General features: G+C 36.4%; 1 protein-coding gene across 2 annotated transcripts in view; it reads left to right on the plus strand.

The window, feature by feature from the left end:
* The window catches only part of BTBD8 (BTB domain containing 8), a 91,575-nt gene that overhangs the window by 20,795 nt on the left and 43,217 nt on the right, over positions 1-27,563 (plus strand). For both annotated transcript variants that reach the window (XM_007169607.2, XM_057534812.1), the window contains exons 4-5: positions 1,812-1,929; positions 27,374-27,463. In XM_007169607.2, the coding sequence (XP_007169669.2) occupies positions 1,812-1,929; positions 27,374-27,463 (208 nt within the window). The remainder of the gene's footprint in view (positions 1-1,811; positions 1,930-27,373; positions 27,464-27,563) is intronic.

Raw genomic sequence — 27,563 nt, forward strand, 5'->3', positions numbered from 1 at the left:
GAGGAAGGGGGATTGGGAGTGCTAGTGATGGGAGTTGCAATTTTAAATGGGTGGTCAGAGTCAGCCTTGATTAAAAGGTGATGTTTAAACAAAGATTTGAATCCAGTAAGAAAATTAGCCAAGTGGATATCTGGGAGATGAGTGTTCAAGGCAAAAGAAATGGCAGTAGAAATATCCTAACATGGGAACATAACTTGCCATTTGGAGGAATGAGAGAGAGTTCAGTATGGAAGTAAGCAAAAGAGTAGACAATGAGATTAGAGAGGTAGTGAGGAGCCAGATGTGGGGCTTGATAAGCCATTGTAAGACTTTGGCTTTTACTCTAAAAAAAATGGAGAGAACCATATTGTTTTGAACTGGGATGGTGATGCCAAAAACTTGGCCTCTGTGCACCAGTGCCGAATCAAATCTTGGAGACAGTTTTGGGTGAAGTAGAAAAGAGTAGCTTTATTGCTTTGCCAGGCAAAGGGGGACACAGCGGGCTCCTGCCCCTCAAAAACTGTGTGTCCCAACCTGGGAAGATTTGATGAGAGTTTTGTAGCAACGGTTCAAGGGTGAGGTTGCTGATAAGATTAAGGTGTGTGCAGGGCCTGCACTCCTTTAATCTGGCTTCAGGTGGTCTCCATACAAGCTTCTCTGGTTCTCGAGGCTATCAAACCGTGACCTTCTCTCTAGAATGAGGATTGCTTCATCTTCCATTTATTGGGAGTTTTAGTTCTATAAGGAGCTCAAAAGATATTGTTTCGTGTATCCTGTTGAGGTGGAACGTGGAGCCTGCCCCAAGGCTGCACCATTGTTTCTTGGCTGCTCGGCCCTTGTCTCTGCATCCCCTCCCTTAAGATCATTAATTACTGAGACCTGTTCAAGGGCAAGCATTGCAGCTAGGCCTAGATCACAAAATGGCTTAGGCCAAATGGATTCTCTTATGTCAAGAAAGCCATTCATGGTTCTCTTTCTCCAGGGACCCCCTAACTTATCTGTTTACAGCGGTAGCAGTGGAGATATTGAGTAGTGGTTGGATTCTGGATTTCTTTTGATAGTAGAGCCAGTATTGGCATTCTGGTTTATAAATGTATACATTTGTAAATTGGTTAGTGGGAATATGTTCCTGGTGATCCATCCTCACCAGGTGTACTAACGAAAATTTCTGAACTGACAAAGCTATAGTATACAATTTAGTATTTTTCTTTATATATATATATATATATATATATATATATATACATACACACACATACATATTTTATATTTCACTTCCCACTGCCTAAATTGTGAATCTTTTGAAGTAGAGAAAGTTCTTATTTATTTTCTATACCTCTCCATACTATGTACAGTACTAAACTCATAGTAAGTGTCCTATAAATCCCATTGATTTTAGTTGAATTTCTATTGGTTCACAGATTATCCTAACCATAAATCCATGAACAGGAATAGGAAAAAATTAAGTGGTGAAAAAGAATATCAAAATTGGAAAATTTTCTAACTTTCTAAGTCAGATGTTTATGAAGTGGCTTCAGTTTTGGTATATAATTTTGTAACAGTATTACCTATGTTTAAATGTGTATTTATATTTAAAGGTATATCTATATTTAAATATAAGTAGAAATATATATTTCAGAGCAGAAAGAATAGATGATTTTAAAGTTTCATTTTACTTTGAATTTACCACTTAAATGTTTCAGTCACTGTTACTCTCTTTCAGTAGCTAATTAACTGTGGAAAAACATTTTGCTAGTATTAGAATACTAAATTTTGGAATATATGTATTATTAAAGAAACTATTTTTTTAGTCTTGTTTTTCTCTTTTAAAGATATTTATGACTTGGAACCTGCATCTGAATTAGGAGAAGATTTATTGAAGCTTTATGAGAAACAGTGTTGCCCAGATATTGATATTTATGTTGATGGAAAAAGTTTTAAAGCTCACAGGTAAATAGGCATGTGATTAATTTGGTGTCTTGGTTGTGACAGTAAAGTGTAAAAGGGTAGCTGTCTTTTTCTAGCACGGTGGTTTTCAAGCTGATTCACATAGGCTACAGGGGTTCCATGGTGATGCCTCAGGAGGTCTCTGACAGGGGAGGAGTTTGGACATGAGGCAGGATTTTCTATCTGCACATTCACACATGCACAGGTGACCCTACCCAGACATGTGCACATGCTCAGCTAGAGAAGATCTGTGCTATGCATTGGGCATGAACTGAAGATTTTATTAGAAGAAAATATACTGTTGCCTAAAATAGGTTTGAAAGCCACTGTCACAGAAAATGTAATTAAATGCAATTTTTAATTTCACAGGCATTATGGTATTGAAAATGATTATTTCTACATGAATGACATGTATTTTCTCTGAATTCATTCTGGCTCAAAGTCTTTGTTTCAAAATAGCTGAAAAAAAAAAAATAGCTGATTCTCCTGAATAGCATGGATTAGGAGGTTTAATATTTCAGTGTACTTTTAAAAAATCATTATTCTGCTGTAGAGTTGGGTTGTTTAGACATTCCAGGCTTTTAGAGTTTAAATTAAAGCCTGCTGCTTGTTTTGGTTAGACTCTTTTTTTGGTAAGTAACTAAAATCTGCTTAAAGAAAGAAAAGATGTTAATAAAAATACAGGTTTTTTTCTTGGAACTCAAGGGAAAGAGGTACAGCTGGCCTCATAACAGACTAGAATTGGAACCAGAAAGCTGAGGAACCCAGAGTTCTCCTCCCTACCTCTTTGTGTTTCATATAGAATGTTAAGTTATTCTGGTGCTGCAGAAGAGGAAGAACCAGACTATTTTTGCAGATGCAAGAAGCAGTCTTGTAGGTTCAAGGGTACACAGCCCTTAATGAAATTAGCAGTGAGTTTAGATTATAGAAATCCACCAAGCCAAATAGTAGTGATGTTTGTACTCTCAGAAATCATACTGGTTTTGCCAGTTAACTGACTGTAGTACATTGCTAAACTCTAGGATTGCCAGTTTCTATTAGACTACCATTCAGAATTTGAACTTTTCTTTCTGGGAACGTATGTGTTGTAAATATATTTTGAAAACACATTTTCCTATTTTTTATGAAATCTGCATTATGTATAGTAAAATAAAGAGTGTGATACAGATTTATTCATATATTTTCCATATCATGGATATGTATTTCTCATATTTGGGAATATACATATTCCCAAGTGGTGTGTGTGTGTGTGTGTGTGTGCGCACGTGCACACACGCCTTTCTTTTTGGTTGGGGTAGGGGAACAACACAATTTTATTTTTAAAATTAATTTACTTTGATTTTATTTTGTGCCAGATTTTTCTTGAAACCGTATGGGCATCCTAGCAAAATTCTACCTATGGAGCCCTAAGGCTATTGTCATAAAGGGAAAGCAGGACGCTGTGACGATTTGCAGTATGTCCTCAAACAGTGCCTGTATTTGGCTTCTCCCTGTGTACTGCTTGACAGTGGACTGTTTAAGAGCTGGATCTAGAATATTAGGTTTGTATTTTAGGACAGCTCTTGCCCACATTTCTGGCTTATTTTGTTCACCTAGCAATAAAAAATAAATTTATATTAACTAGAAAGGCAATTTCCTGAGAATGTGTTTCAGGAAGATCTGGCTTAAGTTTTCTTGCTTTGTTGTTAGTGCCCTTATGTGAGTTAAAATGGCAAATTCTAAATCCCAAGATTACCTTCCTATTCCAAACTTAAACATCTCTTTGTTTGTACATATTTACTTTATTATTCAGTTCAAAGAATATTATGTCAGTAGTTTAGAAAACACAGGCGTACTTCGTTTTCCTTTATTGCACTTCGCAGATAATTGCGTTTTTTACAAATTGAAAGTTTGCGGCAATTCTGCATCGAGCAAGTCTGTCGGCACCATTTTTTTTCCAAAAGCATTGGCTCACTTCGTGTCTCTGTGTCACATTTTAGTAGTTCTCACAATATTGCAGACTTTTTCATTATTATAATATTTGTTATGGTGTTCTGTGATCAGTGAACTTTGATGTTACTACTACAACTCACTGAAGGTTCAGATGATGGTTAACATTTTTAGCAATAAAATATTTTTAAATTAAGGTATATACATAATGCTGTTGCACACTTATTAGACTACAGTATAGTGTAAACGTGACTTTTATATGCACTAGGAAACCAAAAGATTAGTGTGACTTGCTTTATTGTGGTGGTCTGGAACTGAACCTTCAATATCTCCAATGTATGCTTGTATCATATAATATAATCTAAAGCCCAGCAACAGAACTTTCTGAACTATTTCTTGTTCTAGATGATCAATGTCAGCATTTATCCTAGTGGTATGGCTAAAAATCCGTTTGTAAAATGACTGCTTTAATTATATGTACTCATATATTTAATGATCAGTGCAAGTACTCACAAGGACCAGGATTTATGGGCAGAATTACATTCAGTTTAGGTCTCAAATTTTAGAACAGTTTAGTTCGCTAGTTTAATGTCCAAACTGGTATGGTAAAGAGATAGTTTCTTTTATTGAGTCACTGTCTTTCTCTTATGCTCAAGCTCCTTCTTCAGAAACATCCCTGGTATCCCAGTTCTTCCAAGATTATGTCTCCAGTTGCTAGTTGCTCTGTCCAGCCTTTCCCTTGATCTGCAGCCCAATACGTGGAGCCCTTTATGTGCTGCAAGACGATCTGATGACAATCACTTGCTTGTGGTGGTACAACTAAGCCAAAGAAGTCATTTATAACTGAGTAGTTAAGAGTATGTGGACTATGTATGGAGCCTGTCTGCCTGGGTTTGAATTCCAGCTCTACCATCTTTAGCTGTATGAATTTGGGGAAGTCATTTAACCATTCTGTGTTTCAGCATCCTCATCAACGATGGAGATTATAATAATACTCATCTTATAGGGTTATTATGAGTATTAAATTACTAAAAGCATTTAAAGTACTTTGAACAGTGCCTGGCACATAGTCGGTACCATGTAAGTGTTTGCTATCATCATCCAGGTAATAGGCCTTTGATACGAGATTTTGTGTAGATGGTAGCAACAGTCTGTATGTCCTTTACTTACGTGGGACAAGGAGAGAAAGGTGATTTGAATCACTTGCATTTCCCCCCAGTCCAAGGAGGAAAGGGATAGTAGTAGGCCTCCAGGGAAGGTCACATTTACTACACTGTTTTGCCTCTACACAGGCCTTTCCCTCTCCAAAGCATAACTTCTCCACCCTTCCCACATCTTTGTCCTTGCTTATCTCCAATACTTCTGCGCAAAGGAGAAACAAAGAGAGCTCTTTTTATTTGGCGGGAGAGAGGTTATAATAAAAGGACCCATTAGAGTTCATGGATCCCATTTGTTAATTATGTTACTACTTTTCTAAGTATTGCTTCCTGGAGTACTACAACACATTACTCCTGTTGTGGATCTCTCTCTGTAACACTACGTTCTTTCCTGAATTGTTCTCAATCACCAGATGAATACCATCTGTGTATTGGGCATTTCTCTCTACTTTTATTTCCTCCTGTCATCTTTAGCCTACCTCTAAGTACCTACCTTATTATCCACTCCACTGCTGATCTCCCATTTTATAGTGTTAATTATTATTCTAATGTTTTCTGAGTGAAATTGAATCTGCTATATTTTTAAACTAATTTATTTGTTGCACTTCAGTATTCCATAATTAAGATTCTCTTGTGCTGCTTTATTGAAAAAGCAGGGCAGTGATTCCTAATTTTAGCCTTGTAACACTTAAGATCCTATATCCCTTCCAGAATACCTTTTTTTTTTCAGTGCCTGGTATTATAACATCAGACATTCATTCATGGGGTTAAAATGCTGTCACATCTCCCTTTAAAATGTAGATTTCTCTGAATATTTAGTAAATCAGCACTGAGTCAGGAGATCAATGTCCTAGTCTGTGCCATATGACTAATTAGCTATATATTCTTTTTTTTTTTTTTTTTTAAAGAATTCCTTTATTTTTATTTTTATTTATTTATTTATTTATTTTTGGCTGTGTTGGGTCTTCGTTTCTGTGCCAGGGCTTTCTCTAGTTGCGGCAAGCAGGGGCCCCTCTTCATCGCGGTGCGCGGGCCTCTCACCATCGCGGCCCCTCCCGTTGCGGGGCACAGGCTCCAGACACGCAGGCTCAGCAGTTGTGGCTCACGGGCCTAGTCGCTCCGCGGCATGTGGGATCTCCCCAGACCAGGGCTCGAACCCGTGTCCCCTGCACTGGCAGGCAGACTCTCAACCACTGCGCCACCAGGGAAGCCCCAGCTATATATTCTTGAGTCCATCAGCTGAAAACTTTTTCAGAAGTATACAGTTTAGTAATTCAGAAGTCAGTCTTTCTGGGTTTAAGTTCTGATTGTACCATTTAATAATTATTGAGAAGTTACTTAATCTCTCCAAGTCTCAAATTCTTTATCTGTAAAAGAAATAATGATAGTAATTGTAGCATAGGATGGCTGTGAGGATTGAATCTGATAATGTACATAAAGCACTTAGCATGATTCTGTGGCACATTGGAAGCATTCAGTAAACGTTAGTTGCTATAAGTATATATTAGATATCTGGGAGGGAGGCACATTGTTGCCTTTTCTACCTTATCTTAGAGTGGAGGTTGGCAAACTATGACCCAACCCAAAGCCGGTCAGTGGCTTCTTTTTGTATAAAACAACAATAGCAACAACAACAACAACAAAACAAGAATATGCAACAGGGACCTGAAAAGCCTAATATATTTATATTGATGTTTACTATCTGGCCCTTTGCAGAAAAAGTTTGCTGTTCCCTATCTTACTAGGATTGCCAGGAAGCTTTATGAAGTAATTGTAATAAAATTCCAGATTCCCATACACTAAAGTGGGTTATGAACATCTTAATATGGCTAGGATGTCATTCTCTGGTATACCTATAACATTTCCATTCCTTTCATTGAGTTTGTGTCTCCTGAGTCACTTGGGGTTATTCCCAAACCTGTTTGATGCCATTTGAATTTCTTATTTTGATAGCATGACTTAATGACATATCATATAAACCAATGATACATGAAGTATGAAAAGAATTTGTTGTTACAATGAAAACTAAAGTGAATGTTTTAGAAAGATTAATAAGGGAGGGGCACTTTTTCTTTGAGATTTTTTTTTAACTTTTTATTTTATATCTGAGTATAGCTGATAAACAATGTTGTGATAGTTTCAGGTGCACAACAAAGCGACTCAGCCATACATATACATGTATCCATTCTCCCCCAGACTCCTCTCAGGAGAGGCACTTTTAAAATTGCTGTTGAATTCAGGGACTTCCCTGGCAGTCCAGTGGTTAAGACTCCACACTTCCAATGCAGGGGGCACAGGTTCGATCCCTAGTCGGGCAGCTGGGATCCCGCATGCCACGTGGCATGACCAAAAAATAAAAGATAAATTAAAAAATAAAGTAAAACTGCTATTGAGTTCAGTTTAGATGAAACAATATAAAAGTTTGAGGGGAAATTATAAAAGTCTTAAGTTATTCTGTACTTCAGATTGCTTCATAAAATTTTTAAATTTCTTCACTTCAGAGAAGTTTGAACTAAAAATCATAGACAGGGTATGTGGGTATATATAGTTTTTGCAAGAAATAGGAGGCTCCAATCAGCAAACCCACAATAAAAAAATAAAGATTGGCCTTGTATGGTCAAAGATTTGTAAATGAATACATATTTATTTTTTAAGTTTGAATAAAATGATTATGATATAGACAAATCATTTAAAAAATTCTCTCCTAATTTTTAGATTAACCAAACAACTATCAGTCCTCATTGTACTGGATAACAGGGCATCCATTGCACTTCACAAATCATTTTTTAACTTAGGAAAGGCTAATCCTATGAAAGCTGTAGTCAATGTATGTCAAAATGGATGTCTCAAGAGAAAAACTTTACCATTTTTAAAGTTTATGTTCTCTAAAATATTTGCAAAGTGTAATGGGTAATGGTGACAGCATCAGAAAGTTTGGATTCACTGCTCTGGGTTTAACCCTTATTCAGTTATGTTGAACTAAAAGGAAAAAAATATATTCTTGGAACAAGAGTACTTAAAAAAATAGTCCTAGTGAAAAATTCTTTATTTAGAGTTTCTTTGAGTAATCCAGGCCATTATTCTGCCTGGAGTAGTGAATCTAGTTCAGCTAAAATCAGGAAGTATTGAATAGCAATGTACTATAAAGCAAGAGAAAGGGGGGAAATTAGGGCATCTCTACAGAGCCAGAAGCAGCCTTGTCAGTTGAGATTAAATTTAGTCAAAAAGAGAAAAAAACTTTGGTGTGTTGGAAAATGAAAAATCTGATGAAGATTTTTAATACACCATGCTATCTACAGCATAATTGTTTAAACTGAGGCTTGTATCTGAATTAAATAGGAATGTTTTCTAAGTTTCTGTCTTAAGGGCAGGGTAATTGTTTAAGCCTCAGATGGTTTTCATCTTATTTAGAAGGAAATGGCTAGCATGCTGTTTAGCATGTTTAGTTCAAGTCTTCCATATCCTTGACTGACTTTTTGTCTACTTGTTCTGTTAATTACTGAGAAGAATGTTGGTGTCTCTAATATAATTGTAAATTTATCTACTTCCCCCTTCAGTTCTATCAGTTTTGCTTCATATATTTTGAAGGTTTGTTATTTGGTACACACACATTTAAGATTGTTATTTCCTCTTGATGAATTGACCCCTTTTTCATTATGAAATATTAGTCTTTACCCCAGGTAATATTCCTGTTGTGAAGTCTTTTGTCTGATGTTAATAGGGCCACTCCAGCTTTCTTTCTTTTTTAAAGATTGAGGTATAATTGATATATAGCATTGTATTAGTTTCAGGTGTTTAACATAATGAACTGATCATCACAATAAGTCTAGTTTGCATCCCACTCCAGCTTTCTTATGATTAACATTTAGATGGTATATGTTTTTTCATCCTTTTACGTTTAGCCTCTCTGTGTCTTTGTATTTTAAATGGGTTTAAAATTAATTTTTTGTAGACAGCTATAGTTACGTCTTGCTCTTTTATTATTTGGTCTCATAATCTCACCTTTTAATTGGAGAATCTAGATCATTTATGGTAATATAGGTATTAATATGTTGGAATTTAAGGCTACTATTTACTATTTGTTTTCATTTTTTCTTTGTTTTCTTTTTCCTCTTTCCTTCTTTTCTTTGTATTAATTGAGAAAAAAAATTTTTTAATTCCAGTTTATTTCCACTATTGGCCTATTAGCTATATTGTGTGTGTGTGTTGTTTTTGTTTTTTTAGTAGTTACTTTAGGATTTGCAATATGCGTTGTTATTACCATTTACCTTCAATTAATATTATACACCTTTATGTATAATGTTAGGACATTTTCCCCCTTCTGTCCCTTGTGTTATTGCTGCCATACATTTCACTTCTATATATACTCAAAACCCCACTATAAATTGTAATTAATTTTTTAAACAATTATCTTTTAAGTAATTTTTTAAATGAGGGAAAAAGTTATACTTACCCACTATTACCAGTTGTGGCACTTTCAATCTTTTGTGTAGGTCCAGGTTTCTACCTGTTGTAATTTTCCTTCAGCCTAAAGAACTTTCTTTAAATTTCCTGTAATAGAGTTCAGCTGGCAATGACTTTTCTCAGCTTTTGTTTGTCTAGAAAAGTCTTCATTTAGCCTCCATTTTTGAAAGATATTTTTGCTGAATACAAAATTATAAATTTGTGATTTTTATTTCTTTCAGTGCTTTAATCATGTAATTTCATTGTTTTTTTGGCTTGTGTTGTCTCTAACAAGAAGCCTGTGATATGTCTAGCTTTGCATGTCAGTATTTGATGTACCTTTTTCTTTGGCTGCTTTACAGTTTTTTTCCCTATAATTAATTTTTAGCAATTTGGTTATATCTTGTGCTTTTGTTTATTCTGCTTATGATTTATTGAGCTTCTTGGACCTGTGGGTTTGTAGTTTTTATGAAATTTGGAAATTCTACAACTGTTATTTTTGTGATATGTCTAGCTTTGCATGTCAGTATTTGATGTACCTTTTTCTTTGGCTGCTTTACAGTTTTTTTCTCTATAATTAGTTTTTAGCAATTTGGTTATATCTTGTGCTTTTGTTTATTCTGCTTATGATTTATTGAGCTTCTTGGACCTGTGGGTTTATAGTTTTTAGGAAATTTGGAAATTCTACAACTGTTATTTTTTTCAAGTTTTCTTACCATCCTCTTCTTTTTCTCCTTTCCACTTGGGACTCCAATTATGTTATGTTAGTCCCAAGCTCGCTTAAGCTCCTTTTTTTTAGCCAGTTTATTTTTTCTTCCTATGTCTTATTTGGATAATTTGTATTGCTATATACACAGGTACACCGATCTTTTCTTCTTCAGTATCTAATCTTTTAAGTCCATTCATGAATTTTTTTTCATTTCAGATATTGTATATTTCATCTCTAAAAGTTTTGTCTGGTTTTTTAAAAGATCTCTTCCTTACGTTCATTATTTAAAAATCCTTGAGTGTATCTATAATAAGATTTTATTTTATTTATTTATTTTTTATTTATTTATTTTTGGCTGTGTTGGGTCTTCGTTGCTGCACATGGGCTTTCTCTAGTTGCAGGAGTGGGGGCTACTCTTCCTTGCAGAGCACGGGCTTCTCATTGCAGTGGCTTCTCTTGTGGCGGAGCACCGGCTCTAGGCATGCGGGCTTCCGTAGTTGTGGCACATGAGCTCAGTAGTCGTGGCTCGCGGGCTCTAGAGTGCAGGCTCAGCAGTTGTGGCGCACAGGCTTAGTTGCTCCGCGGCATGTGGGATCTTCTGAACCAGGGCTCAAACCCGTGTCCCCTGCATTGGCAGGCAGATTCTTAACCACAGTGCCATGAGTGAAGTCCCTATAATAGCATTTTTAAATGCTTTTTCTGCTAAGTCCATCATTTCTTTCATTTCTGGGTCTATTTCTATTGACTGAGTTTTCTCCTGATTATAGTTCATATTTTGCCACTTCTTCACATACCTGTTAATTTGTTATTAGATTCTGGACATTATGAATAGTATGCTGTTGAGTGTTTGAATTTTGTTGTCTCTCTTTTAAAAGTGTTGATGTTTGTTTTAGCAGGCAATTAAGTTATTGTGGATCATCTTCATCTTTCTGAGATTTGTTTTTAAACTTAGGGTGGCTTTAGAGTAGCCTTTACTGTGAAGGGTGGATAGCTCTTCTACTGAGGTGTGACCCTTCTGGGACCTAGGATCAGTATTCAGTCCTGGCCAGAAGGAACTTGATCTGCCTGCCCTGTATGAACAGGCTTATAGCTTCCTGACCTTTATTCTTTGCTGGGCTTCATGAAGTTTTACCCTATGTGTGCTCGGATTGTGTTCAGATGAAGGCTCAACGGGATCCCTCCTCTAATTTTTGGAGCTCTTTTTCTTAACTTCCTCTTCTGTTGTACTGTGCCCCATAAATTCCAGCTGACTCATTTTCCCAAGCTCCCATATTTGTCTTCTCACCTCAGCAAGACAACTAGGCTCTGCTTCTGTTTATCTTCCCTGTGCCATGATCTAGTTGTTTCTGGGAAGAAAAGTATTATGATTGTAGGGCTTACCTCATTTGTTTTCTTTCTCTTAAGGATCAGAGTTCTGTACTGCCTTTTTTTTCAGTGTCATATTTTATTCACTTTCCTACTTGTTAATGGAGGTGAGGCAAGTCCCATACTTGTTATCTTTCATGGGTGGAAGCAGAAACCCAAATTTTTTCTTAATATACTTTATTTTTAGAACAGTTTTAAATTTACAGAAAAACTGAGTACAGAGAATTCCCATATGCCCCCACACCCAGTTCCCTTATTATCAACATCTTATGTGTACATCTTAGTATAGTACGTTTGTTACAATGAAAGAACCAATATTGAGACATTGTTATTCACTAAAGTCCATAGTTTATTCAGAATTCATTAGTTTTTGCCTAATGTCTTTTTTCTATTCTAGGATCCCATTCAGGATACCACATTACATGTAGTGGTCATGTTTCCTTAGGCTTCTCTTGGCTGTGATAGTTTCTCAGACTTTCCTTGTCTTTGATGACCTTGACAGTTTGAGGAGTCCTGGACAAGTATTCTGAGGGCAAGAATGTCCCTCAGTTGTAGTTTACTTAATGTTTTTCTCATGATTAAATGAGTTATGAATTTTGGGGAGGAAGGTCACAAAGATAAACTGCCATTCTTATTACATCATTTCAAGGGTACATGTAATCAGCCTGACTTATCACTCTTTATGTTAACCTTGATCACTTGGCTACACTGGTTTTTGTCTGGTTTCTTCACTGTAAAGTTACTCCCCTCTCCCCCATCTCCCATTTCTATACTGTACTCTCTAGGAGTAAGTCACCGTGTATAGCCTGCACTTAAAGGATGGGGAGTTATGGTCCACCTTCTTGAGGGGATAGTATCTACCTGAATTATTTGGCATTCTTCTATACAAGAAATTTGTCTTTTCTCCCCTCTTTATTTATTCAGTCATTTCTGTATGTCAGCATGTACTCATGGATATTTATTTTGTACTTCAGCTCATTTTGGTACTTTGGTTTGTAATTTGGTTTATCTTGCATTTTGGCCTATTTATTTTTTGCTGAAATTGTTCCAGTTTTAGTTATGGGAGCTCCTTCAATTGGTTCTTGACATACAACCCCCCCATCAGTGTGTGTGTGTGTGTCTGTGTGTGTAGCATTTCTTTACTTTCTGACACTAAAAGATACTCTAGACTCATCTGTCCTAGAATCAAACATTTCTCTAATGAACCCTGATTCCTTTTATTCTAATGGTATTAGAAACTACTGTTTGGACACTGCATGTGCTTGTTGCTCGTTCTTTTAGATCCTCTCAGCTGACAGAGCAAGGAAATATATGTGTATATATTAATCTGCAGATATGCACATATCTATAAATATTTCTGTATGAACCCATCTTTATTTGTATTAAGCTAAAAATGAATTCATTGTGAGATCTCCAACACTAATCATACTAACACATTGATCATCCTACTCTTACCTCCTTGCTTGTCTATAATCTTCCACTATACTAATGAGAAACTGGCTTTCATCATCCAACATCTAATACTTAATCATTCAATTCCAGTATTCATGTATAGTGGTTTCAGAATTGTTAATCCATACCTGCATGGGAAACAACTTCACCAACTAGAGCAGGGGTCCCCAACCCCTGGACCACGGACTGTTACCGGTCCATGGCCCATTAGGAACTGGGCCACACAGCAGGAGGTGAGCGGCGGGCAAGTGAGCGAGTGAAGCTTCTTCTGTATTTACAATCGCTCCCCATCGCTCACATTACTGCCTGAGTTCCGCCTCCTGTCAGATCAGCAGCAGCATTAGATTCTCACAGGAACGCGAACCCTACTGTGAACTGCACATGCAAGGGATCTAGGTTGCACACACCTTATGAGAATCTAATGCCTGATGATCTGAGGTGGAGCTGAGGCAGTGATGCTAGTGCTGGGGAGCAGCTGCAAATACAGATTATCATTAGCAGAGAGGTTTGACTGCACAGACACCATAATAGATCAGTTGCTTACAGGCTCATATCAAAACCCTATCAGTGAGTGGCAAGTGACAGTTAAGCTGCATCTTACGGAGTAGACTGGACATAAGCAGCACACTTTGGGTGTCACTGTCTCCCATCACCCCCAGATGGGACCATCCAGTTGCAGGAAAACAAGCTCAGGGCTCCCAGTGATTCTGCATTATGGTGAGTTGTATAATTATTTCATTATATATTACAATGTAATAGTAATAGAAATAAAGTGCACAATAAATGTAACGTGCTTGAATCATCCCGAAACCATCCCCCCACCCCGCCAGTCCATGGAAAAATTTTCTTCCATGAAACCAGTCCCTGGTGCCAGAAAGGTTGTGGACCGCTGAACTAGAGTACACTGCTTGTACTATGCAGTTGCTTTGCCTTTATTTGTACAGTCTATACTCATTTCCAAAGTTATTTAGGCCAGTACCTTTATCTCCCACTCCCTTCAATGAGGTTATTTCATACATTTGTAATACAGTTAGGTAATTTTGTCACAGTCTGCATCCTGGGATCTCCTGACCTCCTCCTAAGTGGTCTTGTTTTAATTAGCATACATTAAGGTTCACTTGTACTATAAAGTTCTGTGGGTTTTTTTTTTAAACATCTTTATTGGAGTATAATTGCTTTACAATGTTGTGTTAGTTTCTGCTATATAACAAAGTGAATCAGCTATATGTATACATATATCCCCATATCCCCTCCCTCTTGCGTTTCCCTCCCACCCTCCCTATCCCAGCCCTCTAGGTGGTCACAAAGCACCAAGCTGATCTCCCTGTGCCATGCGGCTGCTTCCCACTAGCTATCTGTTTTACATTTGGTAGTATATATAAGTCCATGCTACTCTCTCACTTCATCCCAGCCTGCCCTTCCCCTTCCGTGTGTCCTCAAGTCCATTCTCTGCCTCTGCGTCTTCATTCCTGTCCTGCCCCTAGGTTCATCAGAACCATTTTTTTTTAGATTCCATATATATGTGTTAGCATACAGTATTTGTTTTTTCTTTCTGACTTATTCACTCTGTATGACAGACTCTAGTTCCATCCACCTCACTACAAATAACTCAATTTTGTTTCCTCTTATGGCTGAGTAATATTCCATTATATATCTGTGCCACATATTCTTTATCCATTCATCTGTCAGTGGACACTTAGGTTGCTTCCATGTCCTGGCTATTGTAAATAGAGCTGAAATGAACATTGTGGTGCATGACTCTTTTTGACTTATGGTTTTCTCAGGGTATATGTCCAGTAGTGGGATTGCTGGGTCACATGGTAGTTCTATTTTTACTTTTTTAAGGAACCGCCATACTGTTCTCCATAGTGGCTGTATCAATTTGCATTCTCACCAGCAGTGCAAGAGGGTTCCCTTTTCTCCACACCCTCTCCAGCATTTATCGTTTGTAGATTTTTTGATGATGGCCATTCTGACTGGTGTGAGGTGATACCTCATTGTCATTTTGATTTGCATTTCTCTAATGATTACTGATGTGGAGCATCCTTTCACATGTTTGTTGTCAATCTGTATATCTTCTTTGGAGAAATGTCTATTTAGGTCTTCTGCGCATTTCTGGTTTGGGTTGTTTGTTTTTTTGATATTGAGCTGAATGAGCCGCTTGTAAATTTTGGAGATTAATCCTTCATCAGTTGCTTCATTTGCAAATATTTTCTCCCATTCTGAGGGTTGTCTTTTTGTCTTGTTTATGGTTTCCTTTGCTGTGCAAAAGCTTTTAAGTTTCATTAGGTCCCATTTGTTTATTTTTGTTTTTATTTCCATTTCTCTAGGAGGTGGGTCAAAAAGGATCTTGCTGTGATTTAGGTCATGAGTGTTCTGCCTATGTTTTCCTCTAAGAGTTTTATAGTGTCTGGCCTTACATTTAGGTCTTTAATCCATTTTGAGTTTATTTTTGTGTATCGTGTTAGGAAGAGTTCTAATTTCATTCTTTTATATGTAGCTGTCCAGTTTTCCCAGCACCACTTGTTGAAGAGGCTGTCTTTTCTCCATTATATATTCATACTGTCTTGATTACCATACTGTCTTGATTACCATACTGTCTTGATTACTTTAGCTTTGTAATATAGTCTGATGTCAGGGAGCCTGATTCCTCCAGCTTGTTTTTTTTTTCTTCTCAAGATTGCTTTGGCTATTCGGGGTCTTTTCAGTTTCCATACAAATTGTGAAATTTTTTGTTCTAGTTCTGTGAAAAATGCCATTGGTAGTTTGACAGGGATTGCACTGAATCTGTAGATTGCTTTGGGTAGTATAGTCATTTTCACAATGTTGATTTTTCCAATCCAAGAATATGGTATATCTCTCCATCTGTTTGTATCATCTTTAATTTCTTTTATCATTGTATTATAGTTTTCTGCATACAGGTCTTTTTTCTCCTTGGGTAGGTTTATTCCTAGGTATTTTATTCTTTTTGTTGCAGTGGTAAATGGGAGTGTTCCTTAATTTCTCTTTCAGAATTTTCATTGTTAGTGCAATGACAAAAATGCAAGAATTGCTGTGCATTAATTTTGTATCCTGCTACTTTACCAAATTCATTGATTAGCTCTAGTAGTTTTCTGGTAACATCTTCAGGATTCTCTATGTGTAGTATCATGTCATCTGCAAACAGTGATAGTTTTACTTCTTCTTTTCCAATTTGGATTCCTTTTATTTCTTTTTCTTCTCTGATTGCTGTGGCTAAAACTTCCAAAACTATGTTGAATAATAGTGGTGAGAGTGGGCAACCTTGTTTTGTTCCTGATCTTAGAGGAAATGGTTTCAGTTTTTCACCATTGAGAACGATGTTGGCTGTGGGTTTGTCATATATGGCCTTTATTATGTTGAGGTAAGTTCCCTCTATGCCTACTTTCTGGAGAGTTTTTATCATAAATGGGTGTTGAATTTTGTCGAAAGCTTTTTCTGCATCTATTGAGATGATCATATGGTTTTTATCCTTCATTTTGTTAATATGGTGTATCACATTGATTGATTTGCATATATTGAAGAATCCCTGCATTCCTGGGATAAACCCTGCCTGATCATGGTGTATGATCCTTTTAATGTGTTGTTGGATTCTGTTTGCTAGTATTTTGTTGAGGATTTTTGCATCTATGTTCATCAGTGATATTGGCCTGTAGTTTTCTTTCTTTGTGACATGTCTAGTTTTGATATCAGGGTGATGGTGGCCTCATAGAATGAGTTTGGGAGTGTTCCTCACTCTGCTATATTTTGGAAGAGTTTGAGAAGGATAGGTGTTAGCTCTTCTCTAAATGTTTGATAGAATTCACCTGTGAAGCCATCTGGTCCTGGACTTTTATTTGTTGGAAGATTTTTAATCACAGTTTCAATTTCAGTGCTTGGGATTGGTCTGTTTATATTTTCTATTTCTTCCTGATTCAGTCTTGGAAGGTTGTGCTTTTCTAAGAATTTGTCCATTTCTTCCAGGTTGTCCATTTTATTGGCATATAGTTGCTTATAGTAATCTCTCATGATCCTTTGTATTTCTGCAGTGTCAGTTGTTACTTCTCCTTTTTTGTTTCTAATTCTGTTGATTTGCATCTTCTCGCTTTTTTTCTTGATGAGTCTGGCTAATGGTTTACCAATTTTGTTTATCTTCTTAAAGAACCATCTTTTGGTTTTGTTGACATTTGCTATTGTTTCCTTCATTTCTTTTTCATTTATTTTTGATCTGATCTTTATGATTTCTTTCTTTCTGCTAACTTTGGGGCTTTTTTGTTCTTCTTTCTCTAATTGCTTTAGGTGTAAGGTTAGGTTGTTTATTTGAGATTTTTCTTGTTTCTTGAGGGAGGATTGTAATGCTATAAAATTCCCTCTTTAGAACTGCTTTTGCTGCATCCCATAGGTTTTGGGTCGTCATGTTTTCATTGTCAGTTGTTTCTAGGTATTTTTTTATTTCCTCTTTGATTTATTCAGTGATAACTTGGTTATTTAGTAGCCTCCATGCATTTGTATTTTTTTACAGATTTTTTCCTGTAATTGATATCTAGTCTCATAGTATTGTGGTCAGAAAAGGTACTTGATACGATTTCAATTTTCTTAAATTTACCAAGGCTTGATTTGTGACCCAAGATATGATCTATCCTGGAGAATGTTCCATGAGCACTGGAGAAGAAAGTGTATTCTGTTGTTTTTGGATGGAATGTCCTATAAATATCAGTTAAGTCCATCTTGTTTAATGTATCATTTAAAGCTTGCATTTCCTTATTTATTTTCATTTTGGATGATCTGTCCATTGGTGAAAGTGGGATGTTAAAGTCCCCTACTATGATTGTGTTACTGTCGATTTCCCCTTTTATGGCTGTTAGCATTTGCTGTATGTATTGAGGTGCTCCTATGTTGGGTGCATAAATATTTACAATTGTTATATTTTCTTGGATTGATCCCTTGATCATTATGTAGTGTCCTTCTTTGTCTCTTGTAATAGTCTTTATTTTAAAGTCTATTTTGTCTGATATGAGAATTGCTACTCCAGCTTTCTTTTGATTTCCATTTGCATGGAATATCTTTTTCCATCCCCTCACTTTCAGTCTGTATGTGTCCCTAGGTCTGAAGTGGATCCCTTGTAGACAGCATATATACAACTCTTGTTTTTGTATCTATTCAGCCAGTCTGTGTCTTTTGGTTGCAGCATTTAATCCATTTACATTCAAAGTTATTATCAATATGTATGTTCCTAATACCATTTTCTTAATTGTTTTGGGTTTGTTTTTGTAGGTCTTTTCCTTCCATTGTGTTTCCTGCCTAGAGAAGTTCCTGTAGCATTTGTCGTAAAGGTGGTTTCGTGGTGCTGAATGCTCTTAGCTTTTGCTTGTCTGTAAAGGTTTTAATTTCTCCATCGAATCTGAATGAGATCCTTGCTTGGTAGAGTAATCTGGGTTGGTGGTTTTTCCCTTTCATCACTTTAAATATATCCTGCCACTCCCTTCTGGCTTGCCAAGTTTCTGGTGAAAGCTCAGCTGTTAACCTTATAGGAATTCCCTTGTATGTTATTTGTTGCTTTTCCCTTGCTGCTTTTAATATTTTTTCTTTGTATTTAATTTTTGATAGTTTGATTAATATGTGTCTTGGCGTGTTTCTCCTTGGATTTATCCTGTATGGGACTGTCTGCGTTTCCTGGACTTGATTGACTATATCCTTTCCCATGTTAGGGAAGTTTTCAACTATAATCTCTTCAAATATCTTCTCAGTCCCCTTCTTTTTCTCTTCTTATTCTGGGACACCTATAATTCAAATGTTGGTGCATGTAATGTTGTCCCAGAGGTCTCTGAGACTGTCCTCAATTCTTTTCATTATTTTTTCTTTATTCTGCTCTGTGGTAGTTATTTCCACTATTTTATGTTTCAGGTCACTTATCTGTTCTTCTGCCTCAGTTATTCTGCTATTGGTTCCTTCTAGAGAATTTTTAATTTCATTTATTGTGTCGTTCATCATTGTTTGTTTGCTCTTTAGTTCTTCTAGGTCCTTTTTAAACGTTTCTTGTATTTTCTCCATTCTATTTCCAAGATTTTGGATCATTTTACTATCATTAGTCTGAATTCTTTTTCAGGTAGACTGCCTATTCCCTCTTCATTTGTTTGGTCTGGTGGGTTTTTACCTCGCTCCTTCATCTGCTGCATATTTCTCTGTTTTCTCATTTTGCTTAACTTATTGTGTTTGGGGTCTCCTTTTCTCAGGCTGCACGTTTATAGTTCCCATTGTTTTTGGTGTCTGCCCCCAGTGGGTGAGGTCGGTCCAGTGGCTTGTGTATGCTTCCTGGTGGAGGGGACTGGTGCCTGTGGTCTGGTGGGTGGGGCTGGATCTTGTCTTTCTGGTAGGCAGGGCCGTGTCCGGTGGTGTGTTTTGGGATGTCTGTGAACTTAGTATGATTTTAGGCAGCCTCTCTGCTAATGGGTGGAGTTGTGTTCCTGCCTTGCTAGTTGTTTGGCATAGGGTGTCCAGCATTGTAGCTTGCTGGCCGTTGGGTGGAGCTGGGTCTTAGGGTTGAGACGGAGATTTCTGGGAGGGCTGTCGCTGACTGATATTACGTGGGGCCAGGAGGTCTCTGGTGGTCCAATGTCCTGAACTCTGCTCTCTCACCTTAGAGGCTCAGTCCTGACACCAGGCTAGAGCACCAAGACCCTGTCAGCCACAGGGAATTATCAAGGTAGTGGTCATTGGCACGTGAAACCACAAGAGAAGAGTCCCGTGCTATGCCTGGTCCTGTTGAGCAGTTTTCAGACTTCAGCTCATTCTGGCAGCAGGACGACTGGGTTGGCCATGTGAGGCAAGATGGGGTCCGTTAAGCGGGTGGTGCTCAGCCGGTGTGCAGACTGAGGGGCCCAGTCGAAGCCCTCAGGGAAGGGTGACAGCCGCTGGCCTCCGGCCTCCTGTGGCCGCGGCCTCTTTGGGGTCTCCCGCCCGGCGTCAAGTCACTCTCACTTCTGCTTTGGTGGCTGTGCCTTTACCCTGAGCTTCTTCACAAGGCTAGCACTCCCTGAGGCGACATGTGAAAAGCGCAGGCCGCACTGAAGCATGAGAAACCTCTGTGGGTTTTTATAAATGGATATTGTCCTACATCTACCATTACAGTATCATACAGACAGTTTCAACTAAAAATCCCCTTTGATCAGTCTCTTCAGTTTTTCCCCCTCCCCAACCCTCTGGCAATTTTTTTTTTCTTTTTTTTTTTTACTATTTCCATAGTTTTGCCTTTTCTAGAATGTCATTTGAATAGAACCATATAGCATGTAGCCTTTTTGGACTGATTTCTTTCATTTAGCAATATGCATTTACAGTTCATTCATGTTTTTGACTTTATAGCTAATTCTTTTTTTTTTTATCACTGAGTAGTATTCAATTGTAATGAATATACCACTGTTTATCTGTTCACCTATTGAAGGACATTATGGTTGCCTTAGTTTAGTGATTATGAATAAAGCTGCTGTAAACATTTGTGTACAAGTTTTTGTGTGGACATAAGTTTTTAGGTCTTACTGAAACTGTCTTTCAAAGTGGCTCTATCACTTGCACTTCCACTAGCAATGAATGAGAGTTCTTTCTGGTCCTCTCATCCTCATCAGCAGTTGATACTGTTCTTTTTTTTGGATTTTAGTCTTTCAGATAGGTATGTACTGGTATCTTATTGTTGTTTCACTTTTTATTTCCCTAATGACAAATGATGTTGAAGATCTTTTCATATGCTTATTTGCCATCTGTATATTATTGAGAGTTTTTGGTTCAGATCTTTTGTTTATTTTCAAGTTAGGTTGTTTGTTGTCTTACTGTTGAATTTTAAGAATTCTTTGGATATTTTACATAGAAGTCCTTTATATGATATGTGATTTGCAAATACTTTCTCCTAATTGGTGTCTTGATTTTCATTCTCTTAACAGTGCCTTTTATAGAGCAAAATTTTAAAATTTTAATAGAATCCAGCTTATCAATTTTTTCTTTTTTGGATCATACATTTGATGTTATATCTAAATTCATCATCAAACCCAAGATCCTATGTTTTCTTCTAGAAGTTTATGGTTTTATATTTTATATTTATACAATCCATTTTGAGATAATTCGTTAATTTTTATGTGAGGTATAAGGTTTGTATCTACATTTTTTTTTTTTGCATGTGGATGTCCAATTGCTCCAGGACCACTGTTAAAAAGATTATCCTTTCTCCACTGAATTGCCATTGTGCTTTTGTCAAAACTGAGTTGATTGTATTTGTGTAGATCTATTTCTGACCTCTCTATTCCATTGATCGATGAGTCTCTACTTTCACTAGTGCATACTGTTTTGAGTACTTTAACTGTGTAGTAATTCTGGGAACCAGGTAGTGTGAATCATCCAGCTGTGTTCTTCTTTTTCAATATTGTGTTGGCTATTTTAGGTTCTTTGCCTTTCCATATAAATTTGAGAATCACTTTGTCAGTATCTCCCTACTGTCTTCCACAGTAGCTGCACCAATTTACATCCCCACCAACAGTGTAGAAGGGTTTTCTTTTCTCCACCACCTCTCCAGCATTTATTATTTGTAGACTTTTTGATGACAACCATTTCTGACAGGTGTGAGGTGATACCTCATTGTAGTTTTGATTTGCATTTCTCTGATAATTAGCAATGTTGAGCATCTTTTCATGTGCCTGTTGGCCATCTGTATGTCTTCTTTGGAGAAATGTCTATCTAGGTATTCTGCCCTTTTTTTGATTGGGTTGTTTGTTTTTTTGTTACTGAGTTGTATGAGCTGTTTATATATTTTGGAAATTAAACCCTTGTCAGTTGTATCATTTGCAGATATTTTCTCCCAGTCCATAGGTTGTCTTTTCATTTTGTTTATGGTTTCCTTTGCCGTGCAAAACTGATATGTGATTAGGTCGCATTTGTTTATTTTTGCTTTTATTTCTTTTGCCTGGGGAGACTGACCAAAGAAAACATTGCTATGATTTATGTCAGAGAATGTTTTGCCTATGTTCTCTTCTAGGAGTTTTATGGTGTCATGTCTTATATTTAAGTCTTTATGCCATTTTGAGTTTATTTTTATGTATGGTGTGAGGGAGTGTTCTAACTTCATTGATTTACATATGGGTGCCCATCTTTCCCAACACCACTTGCTGAAGAGACTGTCTTTTCTCCATTGTTTATTCTTGCCTCCTTTGTCATAGATTAATTGACCATAGGTGTGGGTTTATTTCTGGGCTCTATTCTGTTCCACTGATCTATATGTTTCTTTTTGTGCCAGTACCATGCTGTTTTGATTACTGTAGCTTTGTAGTATTGTCTGAAGTCTGGAAGGGTTATGCCTCCAGCTTTGTTCTTTTTCCTCAGGATTGCTTTGGCAATTCTGAGTCTTTTGTGGTTCCATATAAATTTTAAGATTATTTGTTCTAGTTCTGTGAAAAATGTCATGGGTAATTTGATAGGGATCACATTAAATCTGTAGATTGCTTTGGGTAATATGGCCATTTTAACAATATTAATCTTTCTAATCCAAGAGCATGGATATCTTTCCATTTCCTTCAATCCTCTTCGATTTCCTTTTTCAATGTTCTATAGTTCTCAGTGTGTAAGACTTTCACCTTCTTGGTTAGGTTTAATCCTAGGGTTTTTGTTTTTTAGTGTGATTTTAAACAGGATTTTTTTTTTTTTTTTTTTTTTTTTACTTTCCCATTCTGATATTTCATTGTTAGTGTAAAGAAATGCAACAGACTTCTGTATATTAATCTTGTGTCCTGCTACCTTGCTGAATTCATTTATCAGTTCTAATAGTTTTTGTACGTAGTCTTTACAGTTTCTTATATAGAGTATCATTCATTTGCATATAGTGAGAATTTTACCTCTTCCCTTTCTGATTTGGATACCTTTTATTTCTTTGTCTTGTCTGATTCCTGTGACTAGGGCTCCCAATACTATGTTGAATAGAATTGGGCATCCTTGTCTTGTTCCAGAATTTAGCAGGAAGGCTTTCAGCTTTTCACCCTTTAGTATTATTTTGCCTGTGGGTTTGTCATAAATGACTTTTATTATGTTGAGGTATGTTCCCTCTATACCCATTTTAGCAAGAGTTTTTTTTTATCATGAATGGATGTTGAATTTTATCAGATGCTTTTTCTGCATCTATTGAGATAATTATGTGGTTTATGTCTTTTCTTTTGTTGATGTGGTGTATCACATTGATTGATTTGTGTATGTGGAACCATCCTTGTGACCCTGGAATGAATACAACTTGATCATGGTGTATGATCCTTTTTTTGTGTTGTTCCTTTATTTTGTTAATGTGCTAAATTATGTTGCTTGATTTTGAAATGTTAAAGCAATCCTGCATTCCTGGAATAATTTCAACTTGGTTGTGATGTTTTATATATTCTATTTATTGCTGGATTCAGTTTGCCAATATTTTGTTTAAGATTTTTTTCATGTATATTCATGAGATAGGTTGGCCTATAACTTTCCTTTTTTTATAATGTCCTTGTCAGGTTGAGGTCTTAAAGTTATGTTGACTTCATAAAATGAGTTGGGAGGCATTTCTTTTCTTTTCTGTCTATTTTATTCATTTTTTAATGTGTATGGGTGAGACTGATTTTGTATGTTTCTAAAATATTTATTTGAATTCACTGAGGAAGTCATCTTGGCCTGTTATTTTCTTTATTAAGTTTTATTTTCATCCTTTTTTAAAGCTAAATTTATTGAATTAGAATTCATATACAATCAAATACACACATTTGAAAGTCCAATTTAATGAGTTTTGACTAATGTATAAACCTGGGTAACTCCCACCAAATCAAGATACAGAGAAGTTTCATCACCTAAAAAGCTCCCTTGTGTCCATTTACCATTAGTACCTTCCCTCTCTCTAGCCCCAGGCAAAAACTGAGTTTCACATGCTGATTTGTCATCTGTATTTCTTTGGTGAGTTTTCTGTTCATATCTTTTGCCCATTTTTTTAAAAAAATTTTATTTATTTATTTATTTATTTATGACTGTGTTGGGTCTTCATTTCTGTGCGAGGGCTTTCTCTAGTTGCGGCAAGTGGGGGCCACTCTTCATCACGGTGCGCGGGCCTCTCACTATCGCAGCCTCTCTTGTTGCAGAGCACAGGCTCCAGATGCGCAGGCTCAGCAGTTGTGGCTCACGGGCCTAGTTGCTCCGCGGCATGTGGGATCTTCCCAGACCAGGGCTCAAACCCGTGTCCCCTGCATTGGCAGGCAGACTCTCAACCACTGCGCCACCAGGGAAGCCCTTTTGCCCATTTTTTAATTGGGCTGTTTGTTTTCTTATTGCTGTATTTTCTAAATTATAATTTATTTTACCTGTCCTAGAATTTCATATAAATGAACTCAGACATATTATTGAGCTTGTTTTGCTCAGCATAATGTTTTTGAGCTTCATCCTTGGATATTATGTATATCAGTGTTTCACTCAGTTTTTATTGCTGAGTAATATTGCATTGTATGCATACACCACAATTTATTTAACCATTCTCCTGTTGGACATATTGGTTGTTTTTAGTGTTTAGCTATTATTAATAAAGCTAATATTAACATTTTTGTGCAAGTATTTGTGTGAATATATATTTTCATTTCTGTTGGGTAAATTCCTACGAGTAGAATTGCTTGGTCATATGGTAAGTGTATGTTAACTTTTTATGAGATTGAGAAACATTTCTCCAAAGAAGTTATACCATTTTACACTCCCATCTGCATGCCGTGAAGAGTTCCAGTTTTTCCATATTTTCCTCACCACTTAATGTTGTCAGTCTTAAATATTTGCCACTCTAGTAGGTGTGTAGTGGTATCACATTGTGGTTTTAATTTGCATTACCCTGACCACTAGCAATTTTGAGCATCATATTATGTGCTTATTGGCCATTTGCATATCTTATGATGTTTCTGTTCAAATCTTTTACCCGTTTTTTAAAGCACTCTTAAAGAGAGTGATTTGTTACAAATTTTAATATACAGAAACTATTGAGAAACAGACATGTACCTTTTTTCCCCCTTAAAATGAATCATGTACTGTTCTGACCATAGCTTTTTCTAATTTTAATCTAATGCTCAAAACTTGATGTGATGTTATTCTTTATAATGAACCATAAACATTAGTTTTGTAGTAAAACTATTTAAATCAATTTGGCTCTTATCTGATAATTTTTTGTGTGAGTGTGCACATTTTTTAGTAGGATTGCTTATGTTCTTGTATTGAGTTGTATAGTTCTTTATATATTATGGATTCAGTTGTTTGGCAGATATATGTTCTGCAAATATTTTTTCCCAACATTTTGCTCATTGTTCCATTTTCTTAAAAGTGGCTTTAAAAGGACTGAAGTTTTAAATTTTATTAAAATTTAAATTTTTGTGTTTTTTTTAAAAATTGGTTCATGCTTTTTGGTTCCCAAGAAATCTTTGCCTACTCAGAGTTGCAAAGATTTTCACCTGTTTTTTTTCTAGAGATATTATAGTATTAGCTTTTATATTTAGGTTTTGGTCCATTTTGAGTTAATTTTTGTGTTATGGTGTGAGGTTAACCGTCAACATTCATTTTTTCCCCTCCAAACCTCCAGTTCCAGTACCACTAAAAAAACTTGATCAAGGCTGCGTTGAATCTAGAAATTAATTTAGGCAGAGTGGACATGTTAACAGTTTTGGGTCTTCAAATCCATGAGCACAGTTTAGCTCTCTCTTAGGTCTTTGTAAATTATCTCAGCAATGTTTTATAGCTTTTAATGTAGAGGTCTTGTACTTTTTTGTTATATTTGTTCCTGTGTATTTGACCTTTTTTGCTAATAGTGTAAATGAAATTCTTTTCCTTCATTTTCTAGTTATTCATTATTATGCCTGATTATCTTTGGACATTTTATTGAAACTTTATAGAAATAATTTAATAGTCTGGGTGATGTAATTTTAATGAAGATTTCCTTTTGCTTCTGGAAAGCATTTAGGCTAGGTGGAGATCACTTTAATCCAGTCAGGGATTGAGCTCATTAAAAGCTGGACTTCAGTTCTAATAAGGACTTGTCTAGTTCCTGTTCTTTCTTCTTCCTAAGGTGTAGACCTTTCAGAGTCCAGCTGGAATCCTGGGACATCCACCAAAGTCTCTCCTCTTTGCTGGATCCCAAATTCCAATTTGTGTGCCTCCAAGCCTGTGAAGATTGCCAGAAGCTATGTTTAGCTTCTTAGCCTCTCAACCATTGCTTTTGCTTTCATATTTGGCAGTTGCCTCAATGGAAAAAGTTACCTAAAATATACTTGGATCACTTCTTTTGTCTTCTCTCTTACAACTTGTCGCAAAAGCTACCACCACGGTAGCTTTCTGATGCCTTCAAATCATGCTTTCTTTCTTTCTTTAAAAAAAAAAAATACTAATACATATATATGTAATATATATATATATATATTTCCAAGCTATTCAGCAAGAGAGTTGGTCTGAGACAACCTAGTAAGCCATTGCCAGAAGTGTCTTTCTCTTATTCCTCTCCCCCTCTACTTTTCCCTCCCAACCTCCACTAGAATATTCACATTTTCTCTGTATCTCATTTACTGTTATATTCCCTAGAATAGTACCTAGCACAGAATAGAAGTCAGTAGGTATTTGTTGAGTGAAAGAATGGATGAATTAACATTCTATCTGAGAAGATAGAATGGACATTCAAAAGAAAATATCTTTACTGTCATTTTCTCAAACTTAAGAGATAGCTAAGTAGCTATTCTTGAGCATAATTATGGTGAGGTTTGAACTGGAACTTAGGACCTTTAGAGTTCTAGTCTCGAGAGGGGTGGAGAAGATGGCGGAAGAGTAAGAAGCGGAGATCACCTTCCTCCCCACAGATACATCAGAAATACATCTACACGTGGAACTACCCCTATAGAGTTCTAGTCTCTTAGTGATGTTTCCTCAACATGTTACGTGACATCGTTTGGTCTTTATTTCTCCATTTGTAAATGATTTATTACTCTCTTACTCATGGAAATTGTTACTAAAATTTAAGAGCTTTCAAGAGAAGAAATTAAGTGGGAGTTCCCTGGTAGCCTAGTGGTTAGGATTCTGGGCTTTCACTGCTGTGACCCAGATTGAGTCCCAGGTCAGGGAACTGAGATCCCTCAAGTGCACGGTGCAGCCAAAAAAAAAAGAGAAAAAATTAAAAAGATGAAAAGGACATTGGAATTAATGTTTTAATCAAGCAATCAAAATTCTTTGGTATAAGTATAGGCTTATAATTTGTATTATTAAAATCTACCAGTGAATACAATTAAGACAAACAGATTGTTATCATTTTTAAGAGGTAAAGATGAAGAGTTTCATAAAAAATTACATTTTGCATTGTGCATAAATGTTTGCCTGTGTTTTTTCCCCCTCTTCCCTTTAGAGCCATTTTAAGTGCGAGATCTAGTTATTTTGCTGCGATGCTGAGTGGCTGTTGGGCTGAAAGCTCCCAAGAGTACATTACTCTTCAAGGGTAAGCAGAATTTTTACAAGGCAACTTGACTGCAAACGATTGCAAATAATGCTTAATACAAAGCACTTTTCATGAATCTGATTTCCCTGTATGTTCAATG

This window comes from Balaenoptera acutorostrata, chromosome 1, assembly GCF_949987535.1.
Source record: "Balaenoptera acutorostrata chromosome 1, mBalAcu1.1, whole genome shotgun sequence".
Classification (NCBI taxonomy): Eukaryota; Metazoa; Chordata; class Mammalia; order Artiodactyla; family Balaenopteridae; genus Balaenoptera; species Balaenoptera acutorostrata.